Genomic DNA, 18,329 nt, shown 5'->3' with positions numbered 1-18,329 from the left:
TGCCACAGAGAAGTTAGATTTGAACAATTTAAGAAAAGCTAAAGAATATGCAGTTTAAAATCTTATATTTGAGAAGACTTAAAGATGGGATTATGTCTGTGAGAATTCAGTTACCCATAAAAAGGATTTAAATTGCATCAAGAGAAATTTAGAGTAGGCATTTGAATTGATTCTATCGTAGGAGAGGCCATAGACTGAATATTTTTAAGAATAAAGGTAGATAATGGTCTGCCTTGATTTTGCTTAGTCTTTCCTGAAAATGTAACCATGACCCTTTGAGAGACCTTTCAAGTCTTATTTTTCTATGAGCAAATTTGAAGTATTTCAGATGGCATGCTTGATAAGGAACTTAATGAAGATTTATTGTACCAAGGACATATAATTTGATTCTACATTTATCTTTCTTCTAACTTGACTGCATTGCATAGTACTTACCATACCTTCATGTAGTATGAAATGTTGAGGAGAGTTTTAAGGGATATTGAAACTTGACCCCAGTATGTGTATAAAGGCACTTTGTTTACTGATAAATGTTACTTGTTAAATGCTACCATAGTGGAATTTGCAATAGTGAAAAAAAGAAAGAAACGGTATAGTATGAGGGAAAAGTTCATTTTCAATTAGAAAAAAATCGCTAAAGACAATATAGGCATAAAGATTATAGAAGGGAAGGAAAGGAACTGGAATGATTTCTTTTAATCTAATCTTAATTTTTCTATCCAAGCCAAATTTCCTGTACACATTTATTTTTTAATCCATACAGGATTTTAAAACTGCATTTTTCTTACCCTTTCATATAACCAGCTTTTCTAAAGTGATTTTTCTGTGTTTTTTTTTTTTTTTTTTCTCCCTGCCCCCTGTTTTTTTTTTTTTTTTTTTTTTTTTTTTTTTTTTTTTCATTTATTCAGCATCACGATCAGACTATTATATTTAGCAGTCAACAGCATGGGTGCAAAAAAAAAAAACAAACTTGCATTAAAACCCTTTGTTGGAATGCTTTTCATTTTCCACAGAACAGAAACTAAAATAACCTGTTATACAATTAGTTACAAATACAGTCCTCAAGTTTTTTGCCCATACACATGAGTATTTGTCTAGATCATGTCTTCTTTGTAGCAGCTAGGCCCTGCCACCACTGTGCTTGGCTGAGTTCACAAATCTGTTGTAACCTGTAGCTTCCCTGTCACTTCTCTGGCTCTCCCCTCCTGCTAAGCTTTTCTTCCTAATTAAAATCTTCTGCCACTGCCATAGCTACTGCTGCTACTGGAACTGCCATAGCCACCTTGGTCTCGTGGTTTGGCAAAGTATTGGCCGCCACCCACCATAGGGGCCAGAGCTTCTGCTTCCAAAGTTTCCTCCCTTCATGGGTCCAAAATTTGAAGACTGATTGTTGTAACTGCCAAAATCATTGTAGCTTCCGCCACCTCCAAAATTGCCTCCATCATTACCAAATCCATTATAGCCATCCCCACTGCCACCATATCCACCACCACCACAGCTGCCACCAAAGCCACCACGACCACTGAAGCTTCCTCCACGATCAAAGTTGTCATTCCCACTGAAACCACCTCCATGACCACCACCAAAGTTTCCAGAACCACTTTCACCTCTTTGGCTGGATGAAGCACTAGCCATCTCTTGCTTTGACAGGGCTTTCCTAACTTCACAGTTGTGTCCATTCACAGTATGGTATTTCTGAATGACGTTCTTATCCACGGAGTCATGGTCGTCAAAGGTTACAAAGACAAAGCCCCTTTTCTTGCCACTGCCTCGGTCAGTCATGATTTCAATCACTTCAATTTTTCCATACTGTTCAAAATAATCTCTTAGGTGATGTTCTTCAGTGCCTTTCTTAATACCACCAATGAATATGTTTTTCACAGTTAAGTGGGCACCTGGTCTTTGAGAATCTTCTCTTGAGACAGCTCTCTTTGATTCCACAACTCTTCCATCCACTTTGTGTGGCCTTGCATTCATGGCTGCATCCACCTCCTCCACAGTTGCATACGTGAGGAACCCAAAGGCCCTGGAGCGCTTGGTGTTTGGATTTCTCATTACCACACAGCCTGTGAGCGTTCCCCATTGCTCAGAATGGCCCCTCAGGCTCTCATTGGTTGTTTCAAAGCTCAACCCTCCAATGAAGAGCTTCCTCAGCTGTTCCAGCACTTTAGGAGACTCTGACTTAGACATGATCTCAGAGAGGAGAGAGACTTTAAAGATGCTTTTTCAGCGGTGTCCATGGGCTGATATTTCTTAAACTTTAAACATCAAATGGGTACATCTGTGAGATACCCAACCTAGCTCGATCTGTGGGTTAGGGAAGTATTTTCTTTGTATTACTTTATTTAATAGTATGATGTTTATTTGCATATTTGTTTGCTCAAACTTAGATAATCCAGATGGCTATCTTGAATGAAAGGATAAATATCTGGTATTAGAGGTTAGGAAGAGAAAAGGAGTGCTTAAATACCCAAGTATACCCCTGTGCCATACTCAGTAAAGTAAGCAAAGACTAATTCTATTAAGAGTATCCCTAACATCACTTGCTTGGTTTTCTTGAGAGTGCTTCACATCTTTAGATCATATTGAGTGTATTTATAGGTAAGGATACACATCTGCAAATATAAAATGAGAAATTAAGAGCATGATAACAAGTGTACAAGATTTAGAATTCCTTTTTAATTGAAACCTGAACTAACACTACACACTTTCTGTGTGACCTTGGGTAAATTACTTACATGCATTCCTCTTTGAAGTGTAAGTGTGAGGCTGGGTGTGGTGGCTCACCCCTGTAATCCCAGCACTTTGGGAGGCCGAGGGCAGATCACGAAGTCAAGAGATTGAGACCATCCTGCCTAACATGGGGAAACCTTATCTCTACTAAAAATACAAAAAATTAGGTGGGCATGATGATGTGCACCTGTAGTCCCAGCTACTCTGAAGGCTGAGGCAGGAGAATCACTTAAACCAGGGAGGCAGAGGTTGCAGTGAGCTGAGATAGCGCCACTGCACTCCAGTTTGGCAACAGAGTGAGACTCCGTCTCAGACACGGTGGCTTATGCCTGTAACCCTAGGACTTTGGGAGGCCGATGCAGGTAGATCATGAGGTCAGCAGTTCAAGACTAGCCTGACCAACATGGTGAAACCTCGACTCTACTAAAACTACAAAAAACATTAGCCAGGCGTAATGGCACAGACCTGTAATCCCAGCTACTTATGAGGCTAAGGCAGAAGAATTGCTTGAACCTCAGGGATGGAGGTTGCAGTGAGCCAAGATTTTGCCACTGCACTCCGGCCTGGGCAACAGAGCAAGACTCCATCTCAAATAAATAAACAAAGTTTAAGTGTGTCAGGATTGTGTTCATTTCAAGCATTTAAAAACCCATCTAGCCTAAACAGTTAATTTAGATTAACTAATTCACTCTTTCACATCAAAGAGTTTAGAGTAGGCAACGATTAGCTAATTCAGGAATATCTAATTCATCAGGAAATTCTGTTGCTTCTTTCTGATGTCTGATAATACAACCTTTTCTTACCATTCTACTGACTTTTAGTCCAAAGGTGTTAATTAACTGCAGTAGCCTCCTAATTCTTGTCTCTGCTTCCATTCTTGGCTCTTCTAATTTAATATAGAACTTACAGTAGTCATTCTAAAATATAAATCAGATCATATTAACCCCTCCCCACCCCAACCCTATTCCCCCATTTTACTCAATAAAAGCTAGAGTCCTTATAATGGACTACAAGACTCTATATAACCTGCGCTACTCACTGTGTGACCCATTCAATCTCATATCTTCCTTGATCACTCACTCTGCTTTAGGCCAAACTAACCTTTTGGCTGCTTCTCAAACACCCCGGCATTTTCCTACCTTACAGTCTTTTCGACTACCTGCTCCCTCTACCTAGAATGCTTTGCTCCTAGGTATCTACTTGGCTAACTCATTCCTTGTTCAAGTTCAAGTGTTCAAATATCACCTTTCAAGTGAAGCCTATTCCAACGATTGGCTTCCTTCTGACCTGTTATATTTATATTGCCACCAACCGCATCTTAAATACTTGGTTCCATTTACCCCATTGTTCTGTCTTTTTTTCCCATAGCTTTTGCCACCACCTTGTCACCTACTTTATAATATGTATGTTTATAGATTATTGTCTATCTTGTACTTAAATGTAAGCTTCACCACGGAAGGAAACAGTCTCTTTTGCTTGCTGATATATTCCAAGTATTGTACTCAATACAGTACTTAATAGGTAGTAAGAACTCAGCATTTGTTGAATAAAGTCAGTGTCATCCAAGACCCAGGCTGTTTCTACCTTTTTATTCTCCCACTATGTGCACTTGTGTTTTATTTTAAGCAAGATAAATATTTGTAACTCTGTTGCTTTCACCATCTCTTACTGGGTGTGATATTGATCAATTTCTTTGTTTTTCATTTCTTTTTTCAGTGTTTCAGTTTCTCTCCATACCTCTTTTCCTATCTTCTTCTTACTCTCATTTTCCCTTTTTATTCTGTGTCTTTCCTTTATATTACAACCATCTCTGGTCTTAATTCTGAATTGGTGTATGTTTATAAATACTGTTTTAAAATCCATTTTATGTTTCTTTTCTTTCAACATTATATAACCTTATATTTGTAAAGGCATATAAGCTTATATATGAGACATGTGTAAACTAAAAAATATATGTATATATATTTCAGTTGTGCTTTATTTCATGTTGCCCTTAAGAAGGAAAGTTTTATGTCCTTTTTCTGGAATATCATTTTCAAAATTGATTCTTCAGAATGCTAATATGTAGTAGAATGAAAAAAATCTATAGTCAATTGAGTTTTGTTAACATAGGGTTTAACAAAGTTAAACTAGGGTTATTTTCTGTAGGAGTTCTCATAACACTTAATAAAAGGCGGTTTGATATGAATTTTAAAGACAGGAATATATATATTTCAAACTTTCTTGATGATGGAATCCGTCTTATTCATGAATATTAAGTGAGACCAGTATTCTACAGAACTCACTTTGGAAAGCTGTTTTAGAGTATAAATGATACAAGATATTTCCACTTAGGTTTGAAATATTGGAATATTTCTTAGAGGTTAGGTACTAGATGTTTTGTCTTTCTTGGATTTTTGTTTGTTTGATTTTTACAAATATCTGAAGGCCTGCTATTATCCAGCTGTTGTATGCATTGAGATTAGCAACTTAAACTGCCTTCAAGTAGTACTTAGTCTAAACAACTAAAAAACATATATTGTGAGAAAACTTCAGTGTTAAAATTGTAAGTCAAATTCAAGTGGGAAAACACCAGTATTTCTCAAACCTGCACGATTAGTGTTCTTGCTATATCCCTTTTTTGGCTTCATAATATAGGCAGCAAATATCTTTTTAAACCACAGCATAGATTGTATTGCAGATATCTGTTAAATGCTCCGGTTCTAGTATAATGATTTCTTATGTGGACTACTGACATAAAATGAAGTTTAGTATGCTGTATATTTTATTTAAATTTATAAAAACAGAAGTTAACATTTTAATACTGATAAAATAGTCATTTTGATCAATGTATAGAATTTGCTGTTAGAGAAGGTTATCACTTTTTTGGGAACATTAATTTTAGGCATATTTTATAATCTTATAATAAGGTAGAATAAATTACTGACTACATTTATTCTAAAGAAATAAATGTTATTGTGAGGTAAAAATATTATAGCTGAAATATTACTGCATGTATTTATTAACCTGGGGGAAGATAACAGTTGTTTTTAATAGGATTAGTTGATTAATTGATAATCACAAATAGTTGACCTTATTTATTTTTATGAAATCATGATTAGTAATTTATTATGGTTGACAGGCACATTTGAGCTTTTCTAATAAAGGGAAATTGATTTCATAGTGGTGTTTCTAACTTTTTCATTTTTATTCATTTTATGTGGTATTCATTTATTTGATTTTATATGGTATCATATTTAAATAAGACACCAAAAATAACAAAACCTTAGAAATATTGAATAAATACCTTTGAAGGGATATGGGGAAAATATTGAAGAAAATTTAGTTCCTGTCAAGTGAGAACCAAAACTAATTGTGATCATTTAAATATGCCGACATGCAAAAAAATATTGGTAGACTCTCTTCCCTATTTTGGTGATAATAGCAATTTAAAACTTGGTTGAGTGTAATATATATAGTGATATTAGTATGTTTCTTAGAACTCTAAAGTTATAGTTGAGAACATAATGACTCCACAGAAAGATAAAATTATTCAACAAACTCACATACTCCTTTACAACATTAATACTTTGCAGTGAGAAGTTTGCTCTCACCACTCCCACCTCCTGCCATTTCTCTTTTTACATAATTATGGAAACTGCATGATATATCAATTTTCAAAAGATGAACAAAAACCTTTATAATTATTAAGTTGCTGTAAGATTCTAGGTAATTACAGTGAGAATAGACTAATAGGAGGTGCTGAGGACATCTTTTTTCCTAGTATTTCTATTTTTTATCACTTCGTTAAAATCTAATTCAAGATGCTACTGATAAAGGAGCAATTTTACTCTTAAATCTAGGTATCTTCAAAGAACAGTAAAACATCCAACTTTACTACAGGATCCTGATTTAAGGCAGTTCTTGGAAAGTTCAGAGGTATTATTTCTATATTAAATTTTTATATATAAATGTTCTCTTTATTTGTCATTGTAATACTTTACATGATTACATATATAATAAATAATTGGAGCAATAGGTGGAATAAAGCAGTGGTTTTTTTTGTTTGTTTTTTGTTTAGTCCTTTAATTATCTTGCTAAATTAGTAGCAAAAAATCTTTGCTTTGATATTTATAGGATGGTTAGTCCCTTTCTTGAACACTTAAAACAAGATTTAAGGGGATGGTTTACAAGTACTCTGAATGCCCTAAGTTGTTCCTCAGGCATCATGTTGAAATAAGTTTATTCAGACTTCATTTTAGAGAAAGAATGTTGAATGTGTATTTGCTTGTCTTCATTCTGATATCCCTTTTAAGGTTTTGAAATGCAAATTTGTGACTTGAAAGAGCCTAAATCATAACCATGATGCTCTTTATACTTGAAATGTTTGGTATATTTTGGGCTTCTAAGAACAATTTGAGTTGTAGTTTGAGTTTTTTTTTGTTTTTTTTTTTTAATTTACTGAGTTGCAGAATGTTTTAAAAACTCAAAATCACACAATGCTAACTGAGCATAAGGAGATTTTTCTCAAGACTTTCTTCTTTCCTTATAAACAGTTTATTTATGTTAGCAAACAGGTGGCCAGTGTTAGGGTACCTGGCAATTTCTTAATATATTTTGACAAACGGTGTTTGTTCCATCTAAATGTAAACGTGCAGAAGAAAAGCAAATGGAAAGTCTATTTTTTAAGTTTTCCTTTGAGAATGTACAAGTACTATATTTGAGAAATTAGATCTCACTATTGAAATGTAGGAGAGTGAAGAAAATACAACCTCCTTTTTTAAAATTTTTTGTGTGTGGCGGGGAGAGAAAGGGGGATCACTTTTGTGCCCAGTTAAACCTCCAGGCTTTTAACCAGTTTGTTTGCCCTTATTTGTCATTCAATTCCAGCTGCCTAGAGCAGTTAATACACAGGCTCTGAGTGGAGCAGGAATATTGAGGATGGTGAACAAGGCTGCCGACGCTGTCAACAAAATGACAATCAAGATGAATGAATCGGATGCAGTAAGAGCTGATTTTTCGACTTGAATAATGAGATGAATTAATGAGCCCAACAATTGCATTTTAAAGCTGTACAAGTGGAAAATAGGATATTAATTTGCTTATTGAGTTCAGTTCTCAGCCACATCAGTTGGCCACCATGGTTATACATGGTTAATTTGTTGCTTTAAAACAAGGAATGTAGCTTGCTATTGGTAACCTAATTTACAATGGTTTGTTCTTTCTAAATTAGCTCCATTTTTCATTTTTTTCTTAGTGGTTTGAAGAAAAGCAGCAGCAATTTGAGAATCTGGATCAGCAACTTAGGAAACTTCATGCCAGTGTTGAAGCCTTGGTCTGTCATAGAAAAGGTTTGTTTGCCTTGTTACTTATGTAGTTAGCACCATAAAAGTAATTAAAATATTTTATTTAAATTTTATGTAAATATTCTGAAGTTATTGCAGAAGAGAGAAAACAGTCATTTAAGAGAATGTTTTCTATTTCAACTTTATTATTTAAAGTTTTTGTTCTATTTAGATCTAATATCTAGCAGTAGAAAAATAATGAGCCTGTAAAACTATTTGTTAACTGGTACAGATGTGAGCTAACAAGAACAAAGAAAACTATATTTGAATTTTGGATTAAAACTTGGTCACTTGATTAACTCTTTGTTAAGTAAAGTTACAGTTAAATGGATGAAGGTATCTTATCAATTAGCAATTTATTGTAATAAAAATACTTGAGATTTGAAAATTGCTTTTTGAAAATTTTTTGGAAAGTATTTGTTTTGTGCCTTTACTTTCTGTAAAATCCTTTGAAGTATTTTCTTTATTTTTGAACCACAATATTTGGTTTTTCTAAAAATTTATAGAAAATTTGAGTTGTAATATTTTAATCCATAGTGAAATTATAGTTTTTTGGTTTATTTTTAAAGAATCCAGCGATTTAAGTATCAATTGTCCATAATATTTAATAAGTAAATACTATATAACATTACTAGTGATACATTTTATTAAGATAATTATAGAAACTTACTAACACACTTATTGAAAGTAGTTTATAACAGCTTTTGCCATTTGAATTATATATCTCTTCAGGAATGGGCTTTATGGCTCTTTTGGAGAACTTTGCATAACGTAGAGCAACAGAGCAATTTCCAGGCAACGTAATTGTTGGCTGTGGATAGTATTCAGCCTGTAAACATCTTTTCTTTATTTGAAATATCTGAAATGATTACATTCTAAATCTTTTTAGAAATTCTAATATTTTACTGAGCATTGTTATACAGCAAAGGAAAAAGACAATAAAATTTATGTTAATTGTATGTATAATTTTACCTTTGTTCCATTAGCTAAATAATATTCTCATTAAAAATTACAGACATTATTTTTTTTTTTTTTTTTTTTTTTTTTTTTTGAGAAAGAGTTTTTCTCTTTTTTCCCAGGCTGGAGGGCAATGGCGCAATCTCGGCTCACCGCAACCTCCGTCTTCTGGGTTCAGGCAATTCTCCTGCCTCGGCCTCCTGAGTAGCTGGGATTACAGGCACACGCCACCATGCCCAGCTAATTTTTTGTTTTTTTAGTAGAGACGGGGTTTCACCATATTGACCGCGATGGTCTCGATCTCTTGACCTTGTGATCCACCCGCCTCGGCCTCCCAAAGTGCTGGGATTACAGGCTTGAGCCACCGCGCCCGGCCCAGACATTATTTTCAATGACAAATGTTTAAAGGCCAGAAATGTATAAATCAATTGTGAGTATTGCCAGTGCTTCTCATATTAAAAATAAATTTCATTTTTCAGAATGAACAGAGAAACATCAAACACTGTGGGAGAATAAAGAAGAGGCAGATTTTTATATTAAATGATTTAAACATAGTTCATCCGCTTGGAAAATAAGCAGTGATTTGTCTTAGTTTTCAGTAGATCTCGGAGCACTTGGCATTTATGCCTGAGGCATTTTAATGTCTAATTTTTTCATGTTAATTAATTTATAATATTATTTGAGCAACTTGTGAATAGGTAAAATTTACAGAAAAGTTGAAAAATCAATACAATATTTTTAGATTTTACTAATGAACACTAAAAGTACAAACTTTTTTTATTTCAGAACTTTCAGCCAACACAGCTGCCTTTGCTAAAAGTGCTGCCATGTTAGGTAATTCTGAGGATCATACTGCTTTATCTAGAGCTTTGTCTCAGCTTGCAGAGGTTGAAGAGAAGATAGACCAGTTACATCAAGAACAAGCTTTTGCTGACTTTTATATGTTCTCAGAACTACTTAGTGACTACATTCGTCTTATTGCTGCAGTGAAAGTAAGCCCTTTCTTACATTCTTCTCACTTTTCTCATGTGCTGTAAAAAGCATTTTGTTTCCTATTAGTTATGTATTTGTCTAAACTCCTCATACACTAGCACAAATAAAATGGCTTCAAGATAAGTATCCATAACCTAATACTTTCCTCCCTATGACTTGCACAGTACAATAGACAGAATTAATGTTTTTTTTTTTGTTTTTTGTTTTTTTTTTTTTTTTTGAGACGGAGTTTCACTCTTGCTACCCAGGCTGGAGTGCAATGGCGCGATCTCAGCTCACCGCAACCTCCGCCTCCTGGGTTCAGGCAATTCTCCTGCCTCAACCTCCTGAGTAGCTGGGATTACAGGCACGCGCCACCATGCCCAGCTAATGTTTTTTGTATTTTTAGTAGAGACGGGGTTTCACCATGTTGACCAGGATGGTCTCGATCTCTTGACCTCGTGATCCACCCGCCTCGGCCTCCCAAAGTGCTGGGATTACAGGCGTGAGCCACCGCGCCCGGCCAGAATTAATGTTTTTAACAGGTCTAAGGAATGATAGATAAGATAGAAAACATTACACATTTACTCATGTATTTGCTTATACAAGTTTGTAACTAACTGATAGCATTCATTTGCTCATTCTAACACTAACTGAGAGTACTCACTGGACTCTATAATTGTTAGTAAAGCTGACTGTGTAATGAGTGGGATAAAACCAGAAATGATCATAGCAGTGAATATGTTTAACTGGGACTTTATCATGAATTTGGATGTAATAAGACTTTCTGTTCGTATACTCAAATGTGTAGTCGCCATGTGTTTATAGATGAGATGGGACTCTATTAGATCATAAATTGTGTTATTGAATGGTAATACTTAAATATAATAGTCCAATTTCTGAATGGTTGAGGAAGTAATCCAGTTAATAAAAATTAGTATTCTACAGATATCTCCAGTATTCAGACAGTTAATCTAAACTGAACATTACTCCATATATCATGTTTCAGAAGATACTTTAAGATCTTGGAATTATTGTTATAGATATTAGTTATGGGGTTTGGGGGGGTACTGGGTATTTACCTTTTACCTTGAATTTAAACATCTAGAAAGTTAATGAGACCTTGTTTCTTTCTTATGCAAAATTTTTTCAGCTAAAGTCTGTGATCAAGTTAGTACTCATCTGCGATGAGCATATTTATTGATGGTTCTGTTCTCAAGCTACTGGTGACATTTATTACTAGAGCATTCTTAGCAATTTGGAATGGTGCTTTTACTTATTTGATAAAATTGCCAATTTTACTTGTATTTAATGTTCTAAATGTTATTCCTTGTGCTGTTGGTAATTTTTCAATATTTAGAAATGTTAATGTAGATAGCAGTTGTCAGAGTATACTTCATTATATACAGGCAGCTTGTGATGTATGGAGATCTAGTTTACAGACTTGTTCCACCTACTCTCACTTCTTACCAGAGCTCCCAATATCATGAGAACTGTTATAAAAAAGTGTGACACTTCCAAAAAACCAGTGACTCAAAAAAGGGAGGTTGGGCAGTGTCTGTAAGAGTACGTACCTGGTAATAAGAGCTAGCCTGGAAAGAGACACCCTGGCACTGATGGCCTGCCTGTGTAATGGATACTGATCCCTCAGAAACAGCTTTCCTCATACCCTAAGTCTTTTTGCTATATTATTATATTTCATGAAATTATAGTTATATTAATGTTTTCCAAAATATTTTCTATAGAAAACTGGCACCAAAAGATGGATTACAGTTAGCTAAGTTTGGGAAGTTACATATATATACAGTATCCCTGTTTGCGAGATTCAGAATGCTTTTTAAAAGCTCAGAACTAGCTAAGAATGAAAAAGAAAATAAATTTTAATCCAGAGGCTTCTAAATTCATATGAACAAGAATTATTTTCCACTAAATATCTATTCACATACATGGAACACATTTGGGGAAATACTGAATTAATGATTCATTGACTGAAAGAGTTAAAGAGCTGTGGTCAAGTTGCCTTTAGGTAAATTAAGCTCTTTAAGATTGGTTTCTACTGAAATGTAGCTTAGATCAGCTGTACAAAGTAATTGAAATATTATGGAAGGAGGTGACAGGTAATTTTTATGGTTTTCATTTTTGTCTTATTCTCTGTTTTAAACTAATTTATTTGTATTTGAAAAAATAATGCATGTACATGACAGTTTTAATAGCCCAGCAAGGTAAATTTCCCTGCAGAACTAAGACCTGTAGTCTCTGACCTCAGTCATAAACTATTAGATTCTTGTGTGTCTTTACAGAATTAGCTATACATATACCTAAAACTAATTCTCTCCCTCTTTCTGTCTGTTTATTCCTTCCGTCCCCTTTTTCTCCCTCCCTTCCTTTCTCAAAAAGGAATACACCGTGTGTACTGTTCTTTGTCTGCCTTTTCACCCACTCCACTTATTAGAGCAGTCTCCCTATCAACATAGGTAGATGTCTTTTTAATGGTTGTATAGCATTCCATCATATAACATTTAGATGTTCCTTGAATTATAGTCTAGTCTTTAAAAAAATCAAGTATTTTGATAACTCTTTGGTCATAAAGATTCTATAAGTAGAATTGCTGACCAAAGGTTATAAGCATTTTAAATTTCAGTATTGCCAAATTACTGTTCAAAGAGATTTTACTTTGTGCCTTAACCAGTACGTGTTTCTTTTTACTACCACCCAAGAATGAAGGGTTTTTTTTTTTTTTTTTTTTTTTTGATAAGCTATCATTTACTTAGTGTGAATCAAGGTATCTTTACAAATGATAAGCCATTTACATTTCTTTTTGTGTGAATGAACTGTTCAAGAACTTTGCCCCATTTTTGTTTGCTTATTATCTAATAGCTGCTTAATATTAATAACCTTTAGTTTCATCCCTATCGAGAGTACTTTTCTGATGTTAATTCTGCAAGTTAAGAGTACTTTGGGGATTAATATAGAGCCATTGTTGGGAGCAGAGAACATCAGGAATTAGAACACAAAAGAAAAAGCTAAATTTTACCCATTTCAAAATATTGCCTAAGCCTGGCTTTGTGTCAGGAAACTCCTGTTTTCCTCTTTTGTACAGTACATGGCCTCTGAAATTTAGAACTACAGGTTTTGGCTGTATCCTTATAAGCATTGTCATGTATTGGGCTTCTGTGAACCACTAAAATAGGGTCAGAGATTGAGGGCAATGGTTCTTAATGTTTTTAGCACTAGAACTCTTTATAAGTAATTTTTGTAGGGGATTCCAATTTATAAAACATATTAAAAAAAATTTTTTTAACTAAAAGATAGGCTCCCCAAAGGGTTTAAATGCTTTATTGTTTGGCTGTAAATACTCAGCACCTCTTCAGAGCTCCGTGAAGCTAGACAGCATATTTTTGGATTAACTGAATTAGAATATGGTAACAATTAAAATTGTAGCATCAAATTTCCTAATGGGCCAAGAAAATTATTAGACATCTGCAATCTAACCTAACCTAGACCAACTTGCATACAAATGTATGCCATAAATTGGCAGGGGAATGGCGGTCCTACTTGGATGATCAGTGTAAACTTATCCCTCTTCAAATGATTCTACTAGAGTAGATTAGTATCTTGGCGTACAAGGGGCATTGCTACAATTTAATTGATTTAATTAATTGTTAGAAGTTTGACTGTGGTGCTGGTTCTTTTTTTCTTTTATTTTCTATTATTTTGTTACAAAGGTAAGAAAACGAGGAAAAAGTTAATTTGTATATTTAAGATTTTTTTTTTCCTGAAATAACCTGACTTTAGTATTCTTACCTTTATCATAGCTCCTGCATCTGTACCACAATAAACATGTCCTGGTTCTGGAATACTATTAGATAATAAATTGGACTGGGACCAAATTAGTTTAGATTTAGCATGTCAATGAAAAAGCCAGTTGATATACATTAAGAATGTAAGCAAATATTGAATTAAAGGGCATGTTCTTTAGCTTTTTCTCAGTATTGGTACATAATTTAAGGAATTAAATTGTTATTGAACAGAGGAATTCAGAAATGAACAGATATGGCCCTGTTCCCCTAAAGCAAGACTAGGCCTAAAATCTTAAATTACTTTTTGGTTGGTTGTGTGCATGGGAGTGTGTGTGTGTGTGTGTGTGTGTGTGTGTGTGTCAGAGGTGAGAGGGATTGTTTGTCTCAAATCAAGCCTGTTCAATATGCAGCCCAGGACAGCTTTGAATGCAGCCCAACACAAATTCATAAACTTTATTAAAATGTCATGAGATTTCATATACATATATATATATATATATATATAATTTTTTTTCTTTTTCTTTTTCTTTTTCTTTTCTTTTCTTTTTTTGAAGCTCATCACCTGTTGTTAGTATATTTTATGCTTGATCCAAGACAATTCTTCTAGTGTGGCCCAGGGAAGCCAAAGGATTGAACACTGCTGTTTTAAATGATAGTTACTTTTTCTCAATTTGTTTGTGTTAGATGTGTTACTTTTGGATTTTAGCTTAAATTAGACTAAAGCAAAGTTAATTTATAACAAGGGATGTTTTAGGAAAAAATGTGGTCTTTTAAATACAAGAAAAGCAGAGTGGTGGCTCATGCCTGTAGTCCTAGCACTTTGGGAGGTCAAGGTGGGTGGATCACCTGAGGTCACGAGTTCAAGACCAGCCTAGCCATCGTGGTGAAACCCCATCTTTAAAAAAATAAAAAATAGGCCAGGCGCGGTGGCTCAAGCCTGTAATCCCAGCACTTTGGGAGGCCAAGGCAGGTGGATCACGAGGTCAAGAGATCGAGACCATCCTGGTCAACATGGTGAAACCCCGTCTCTACTAAAAATACAAAACATTAGCTGGGCATGGTGGTGCTTGCCTGTAATCCCAGCTACTCAGGAGGCTGAGGCAGGAGAATTGCCTGAACCCAGGAGGCGGAGGTTGCGGTGAGCCGAGATCGCGCCATTGTACTCCAGCCTGGGTAACATGAGTGAAACTCCATCTCAAAAAAATAAAATAAAATAAAATAAAAATAAAAATAAATTAAAAATAAAAAAGAAAAGCAGACAAAGGGGACGGTAAGATTTACTTACTAATATAAGGAGAAATTATCTGAGATAAATTAAATATAGCCAAGTGGATTTAAATACCCAAAGGTACAGTGCTTTGACTTGCCAGTTTGCCCTGGATATCTGTTGTCCTGGTTAATTTAAAATGTTTGCAACCTGTAAGAATTCTTTTGGAAAAATAGGAAAAATACTTTGGTTTCTGGTTGACTGGATTTTTTAATGTTATCACATTTTTAAAAATTGTCATATGATATAAATGCTGTTTAATTATACATTTTTTCCATAATACTGAGCTATCCTTTGTACTTTTAATAGAAAGCTTAACAGTTTATAACTACATTTACATGTGTATGTTATTTAGAAGTAATCCACAATAGCTGTACTTACTGATTATTAAGCATACACTAGGTTAAGTCACTATGCAATAATATCCTCGTCATATTTCTAATCCATAAATGTAGACATCATTTCCCACCTCTTATATTTGGGAGCATTATAGCTTGGAGAAGTTCAGTGAATTTACCCGTGGTCATACAGTGACAAAATTAATAGTAGAACAAAATTCGATTTTCTCCAAAGCCTGCTTTTAAAAAAAATACGCTATCTGCATATTTTTCTCTTCAGCATATCTCTATAGGAACATGTAGTTTTTACTGCGTCATGGTTCAAAAACTTTTTTATTTGGAATAAATTAAAATAACTCTAGTTTAGTGCTTCCTGATTCACCCAATTTATTGTTTATTTCATGAATGTTTGATTAGTAATTACTAAAATAATTGTAATATTTCTCATCAAGCCAGAAAGGGGATTCTTAGTGGGTTCTCCCATCCTATCTATGATGTTTTCTCATGAGACTGTTAGTTACTCTAATTTGGCCATATTTCATTTCTTTTCTCTATTCACTTGCTCTTCCTCTGCCAGACTCCTTGAGAAAAGTCATGGATTTTGTTGACTTACTGTATTAAGATCTTTTTGTCTATTTCTTCTTTAGTTCTGCAGTGTATACATAATATATATAGTCATCTTTTCATCTTTTGCCCTTTTCATCTTGTGTAAGACTGTCTTTTTTTCATTTTGATATATTTTACTTTTTGATTGCTTTTCCTTTTATTTGCTATGGTAATTTTTTCTACCGCATATCTTATGAGTGTTTCCCATTTTGTCTTTTCAGTTTCAGACATGTTTCTAACACTTAATATGCTTCTAATATTATTTAGCAGGAAAATTTCCAGTGTAGATATGACACTAGCATTTTCCTGTTAAAGACATCTTTCTTCAAAGCATAAAACTCTGTTAGAAATCTTATTAAACCACATTTAAAGCCTAAAGGCTAGTGATGAAATGGATTTTGAATGTAGTTTTTTATTCTGAGTGTTCATGTTTCATCCAGTGACAGGGTTTTTTGTTTTAAGCAAGTGAATATGGAAATTATTTTCTTTGATATTGGCATGCTTATTTTCAGTATCTTAAAGTAGCACTTAAATACTTGGTTTTATTGCTTTCTGTATTACAACACTTCTAGTGTTATGAAAGTATTTTAAATGTTACTCTTACTTAGTAGCATTATGTCATTCATTTATAGGGTGTGTTTGACCATCGAATGAAGTGCTGGCAGAAATGGGAAGATGCTCAAATTACTTTGCTCAAAAAACGTGAAGCTGAGGCAAAAATAATGATTGCTAACAAACCAGATAAAATACAGCAAGCTAAAAATGAAATAAGAGAGGTGATTACTAAATGCTTTATCTCTTTACTTAAGTTTTTCATGAGTCATTCATATATACATAATTTTTCATAATTTTTTTCTAAACCATTCAACATGTGGCTATTTTTGCATATTTTTATGAACTGTGTTAGAATTACTTTAAAATTTTGATCATTATTAAAATCTCCAGAGCCCTTTGTTACTACCTCCATGTGATTATGGAATTGATAAAGAAACATACAGGAAAACACCTAAAATTAACCTTTGCATTAATGATTACACAATTCTTATTAGATGGTTAATAATTCAGATAATTATTTTGTATCTAAAAATGGTTTTGGAGCTAGATTTATCCCACATTTAGCTGTCCAGGCAACATTATCCCCCATATATATGTATTATATATGGTATTTTAGTGAATTTTTATAAGTTTATTATAATTTATACACTTTTCTTATCATGCTTCAATAAGGAAATTGAAGAGGTAGGACAACCTTTATATTACTAAAAATAAATGTACCTGCTCTTTGAAGAGTATGTACCAGTCAGTGTTTTGGTTACATAGTGGGAAAAATACCATTTCATTACTTAAATCTTCAGTTATTTTAGTTGTTCCATTGTTCACTAATCACAACATTTTGTTGTTTCTGTACTGAATTTAATATTTATTGATGGTCTTCAGTACACCATAATTCCACATTTTTTTTTATTCTGGTCATTATACCATTACAAAAACGTTTTTTAAATGTTTGTTACGTAATTTTCCTAATTTAAAGTATTTCCATCAGCATATAAATTTTGATGAACACATATCCTTGGATTTAACAGTAGTGATATATTCTGAAATAATTACTGATACAAAAAAGTAATTAAGAAAATCACGCTGATCATTATTTTGTGGTGCATTTTATGCCCAAAATCTTTCCTCTTAGTTATATTTAATTAAGCTTTGGACATTGTAGTTTATTAAGTACAGTATCGAAATATCTTAATATTGGGTAAATTTGGCTGCGGAATAGTAATGGAAATTAAGCTAACATGCATTTCTATTAGTGGAAAGTTAAATATTATTTCTGTTGATGCTAAATTGTGCTTTGCCAATGTTGAGCTTTCTCAGGTTTTTGAGGCATTGTGATTAAATAAAGTAAGTGGTCATGACAGTACTGTACTTTTTTTTGAGCTAAGCATAAAATATTTGTTTGTTTTTATTAGTGGGAGGCGAAAGTGCAACAAGGGGAAAGAGATTTTGAACAGATCTCTAAAACGATTCGAAAAGAAGTGGGAAGATTTGAGGCATGTATAATAATTTTCCATTTTTCTTAACAACATGGTCACATTTTGCTGCAATTTTGTGGTAAAATTAAATTTAGTTTTCTACTAACGGACTTTTTAAAATGTACTTCAACAGAAAGAACGAGTGAAGGATTTTAAAACTGTTATCATCAAGTACTTAGAATCATTAGTACAAACACAACAGCAGGTAAGCCATTTTTGTGTGTAACTTAAACTTCTAGAATTTGTTTTTGCTATATTTTTTTATTTTAAAAAGATGATTAATGAACTGGGCTTTTAAACTC

The 18,329-nt window shown here is 33.7% G+C and overlaps 1 protein-coding gene across 2 annotated transcripts in view; it reads left to right on the top strand.

The window, feature by feature from the left end:
- The window catches only part of SNX2 (sorting nexin 2), a 55,873-nt gene that overhangs the window by 31,321 nt on the left and 6,223 nt on the right, over positions 1-18,329 (top strand). Inside the window, exons 8-15 of one of the 2 annotated variants that reach the window (XM_032269110.1) lie at positions 6,576-6,651; positions 7,603-7,716; positions 7,970-8,063; positions 9,801-10,006; positions 16,630-16,773; positions 17,225-17,236; positions 17,965-18,045; positions 18,161-18,232. In XM_032269110.1, coding sequence (XP_032125001.1) covers positions 6,576-6,651; positions 7,603-7,716; positions 7,970-8,063; positions 9,801-10,006; positions 16,630-16,773; positions 17,225-17,236; positions 17,965-18,045; positions 18,161-18,232 — 799 coding nt within the window. The remainder of the gene's footprint in view (positions 1-6,575; positions 6,652-7,602; positions 7,717-7,969; positions 8,064-9,800; positions 10,007-16,629; positions 16,774-17,224; positions 17,237-17,964; positions 18,046-18,160; positions 18,233-18,329) is intronic. The other variant, XM_032269187.1, reaches the window with a different exon arrangement.

Source organism: Sapajus apella, unplaced genomic scaffold (genome assembly GCF_009761245.1).
Source record: "Sapajus apella isolate SASKATOON/1434 unplaced genomic scaffold, GSC_monkey_1.0 scaffold1, whole genome shotgun sequence".
In the NCBI taxonomy this organism is placed as follows: domain Eukaryota; kingdom Metazoa; phylum Chordata; class Mammalia; order Primates; family Cebidae; genus Sapajus; species Sapajus apella.
Note: the sequence above shows the minus strand (reverse complement) of the source record. Positions and strands in the feature narration are given on the sequence as shown.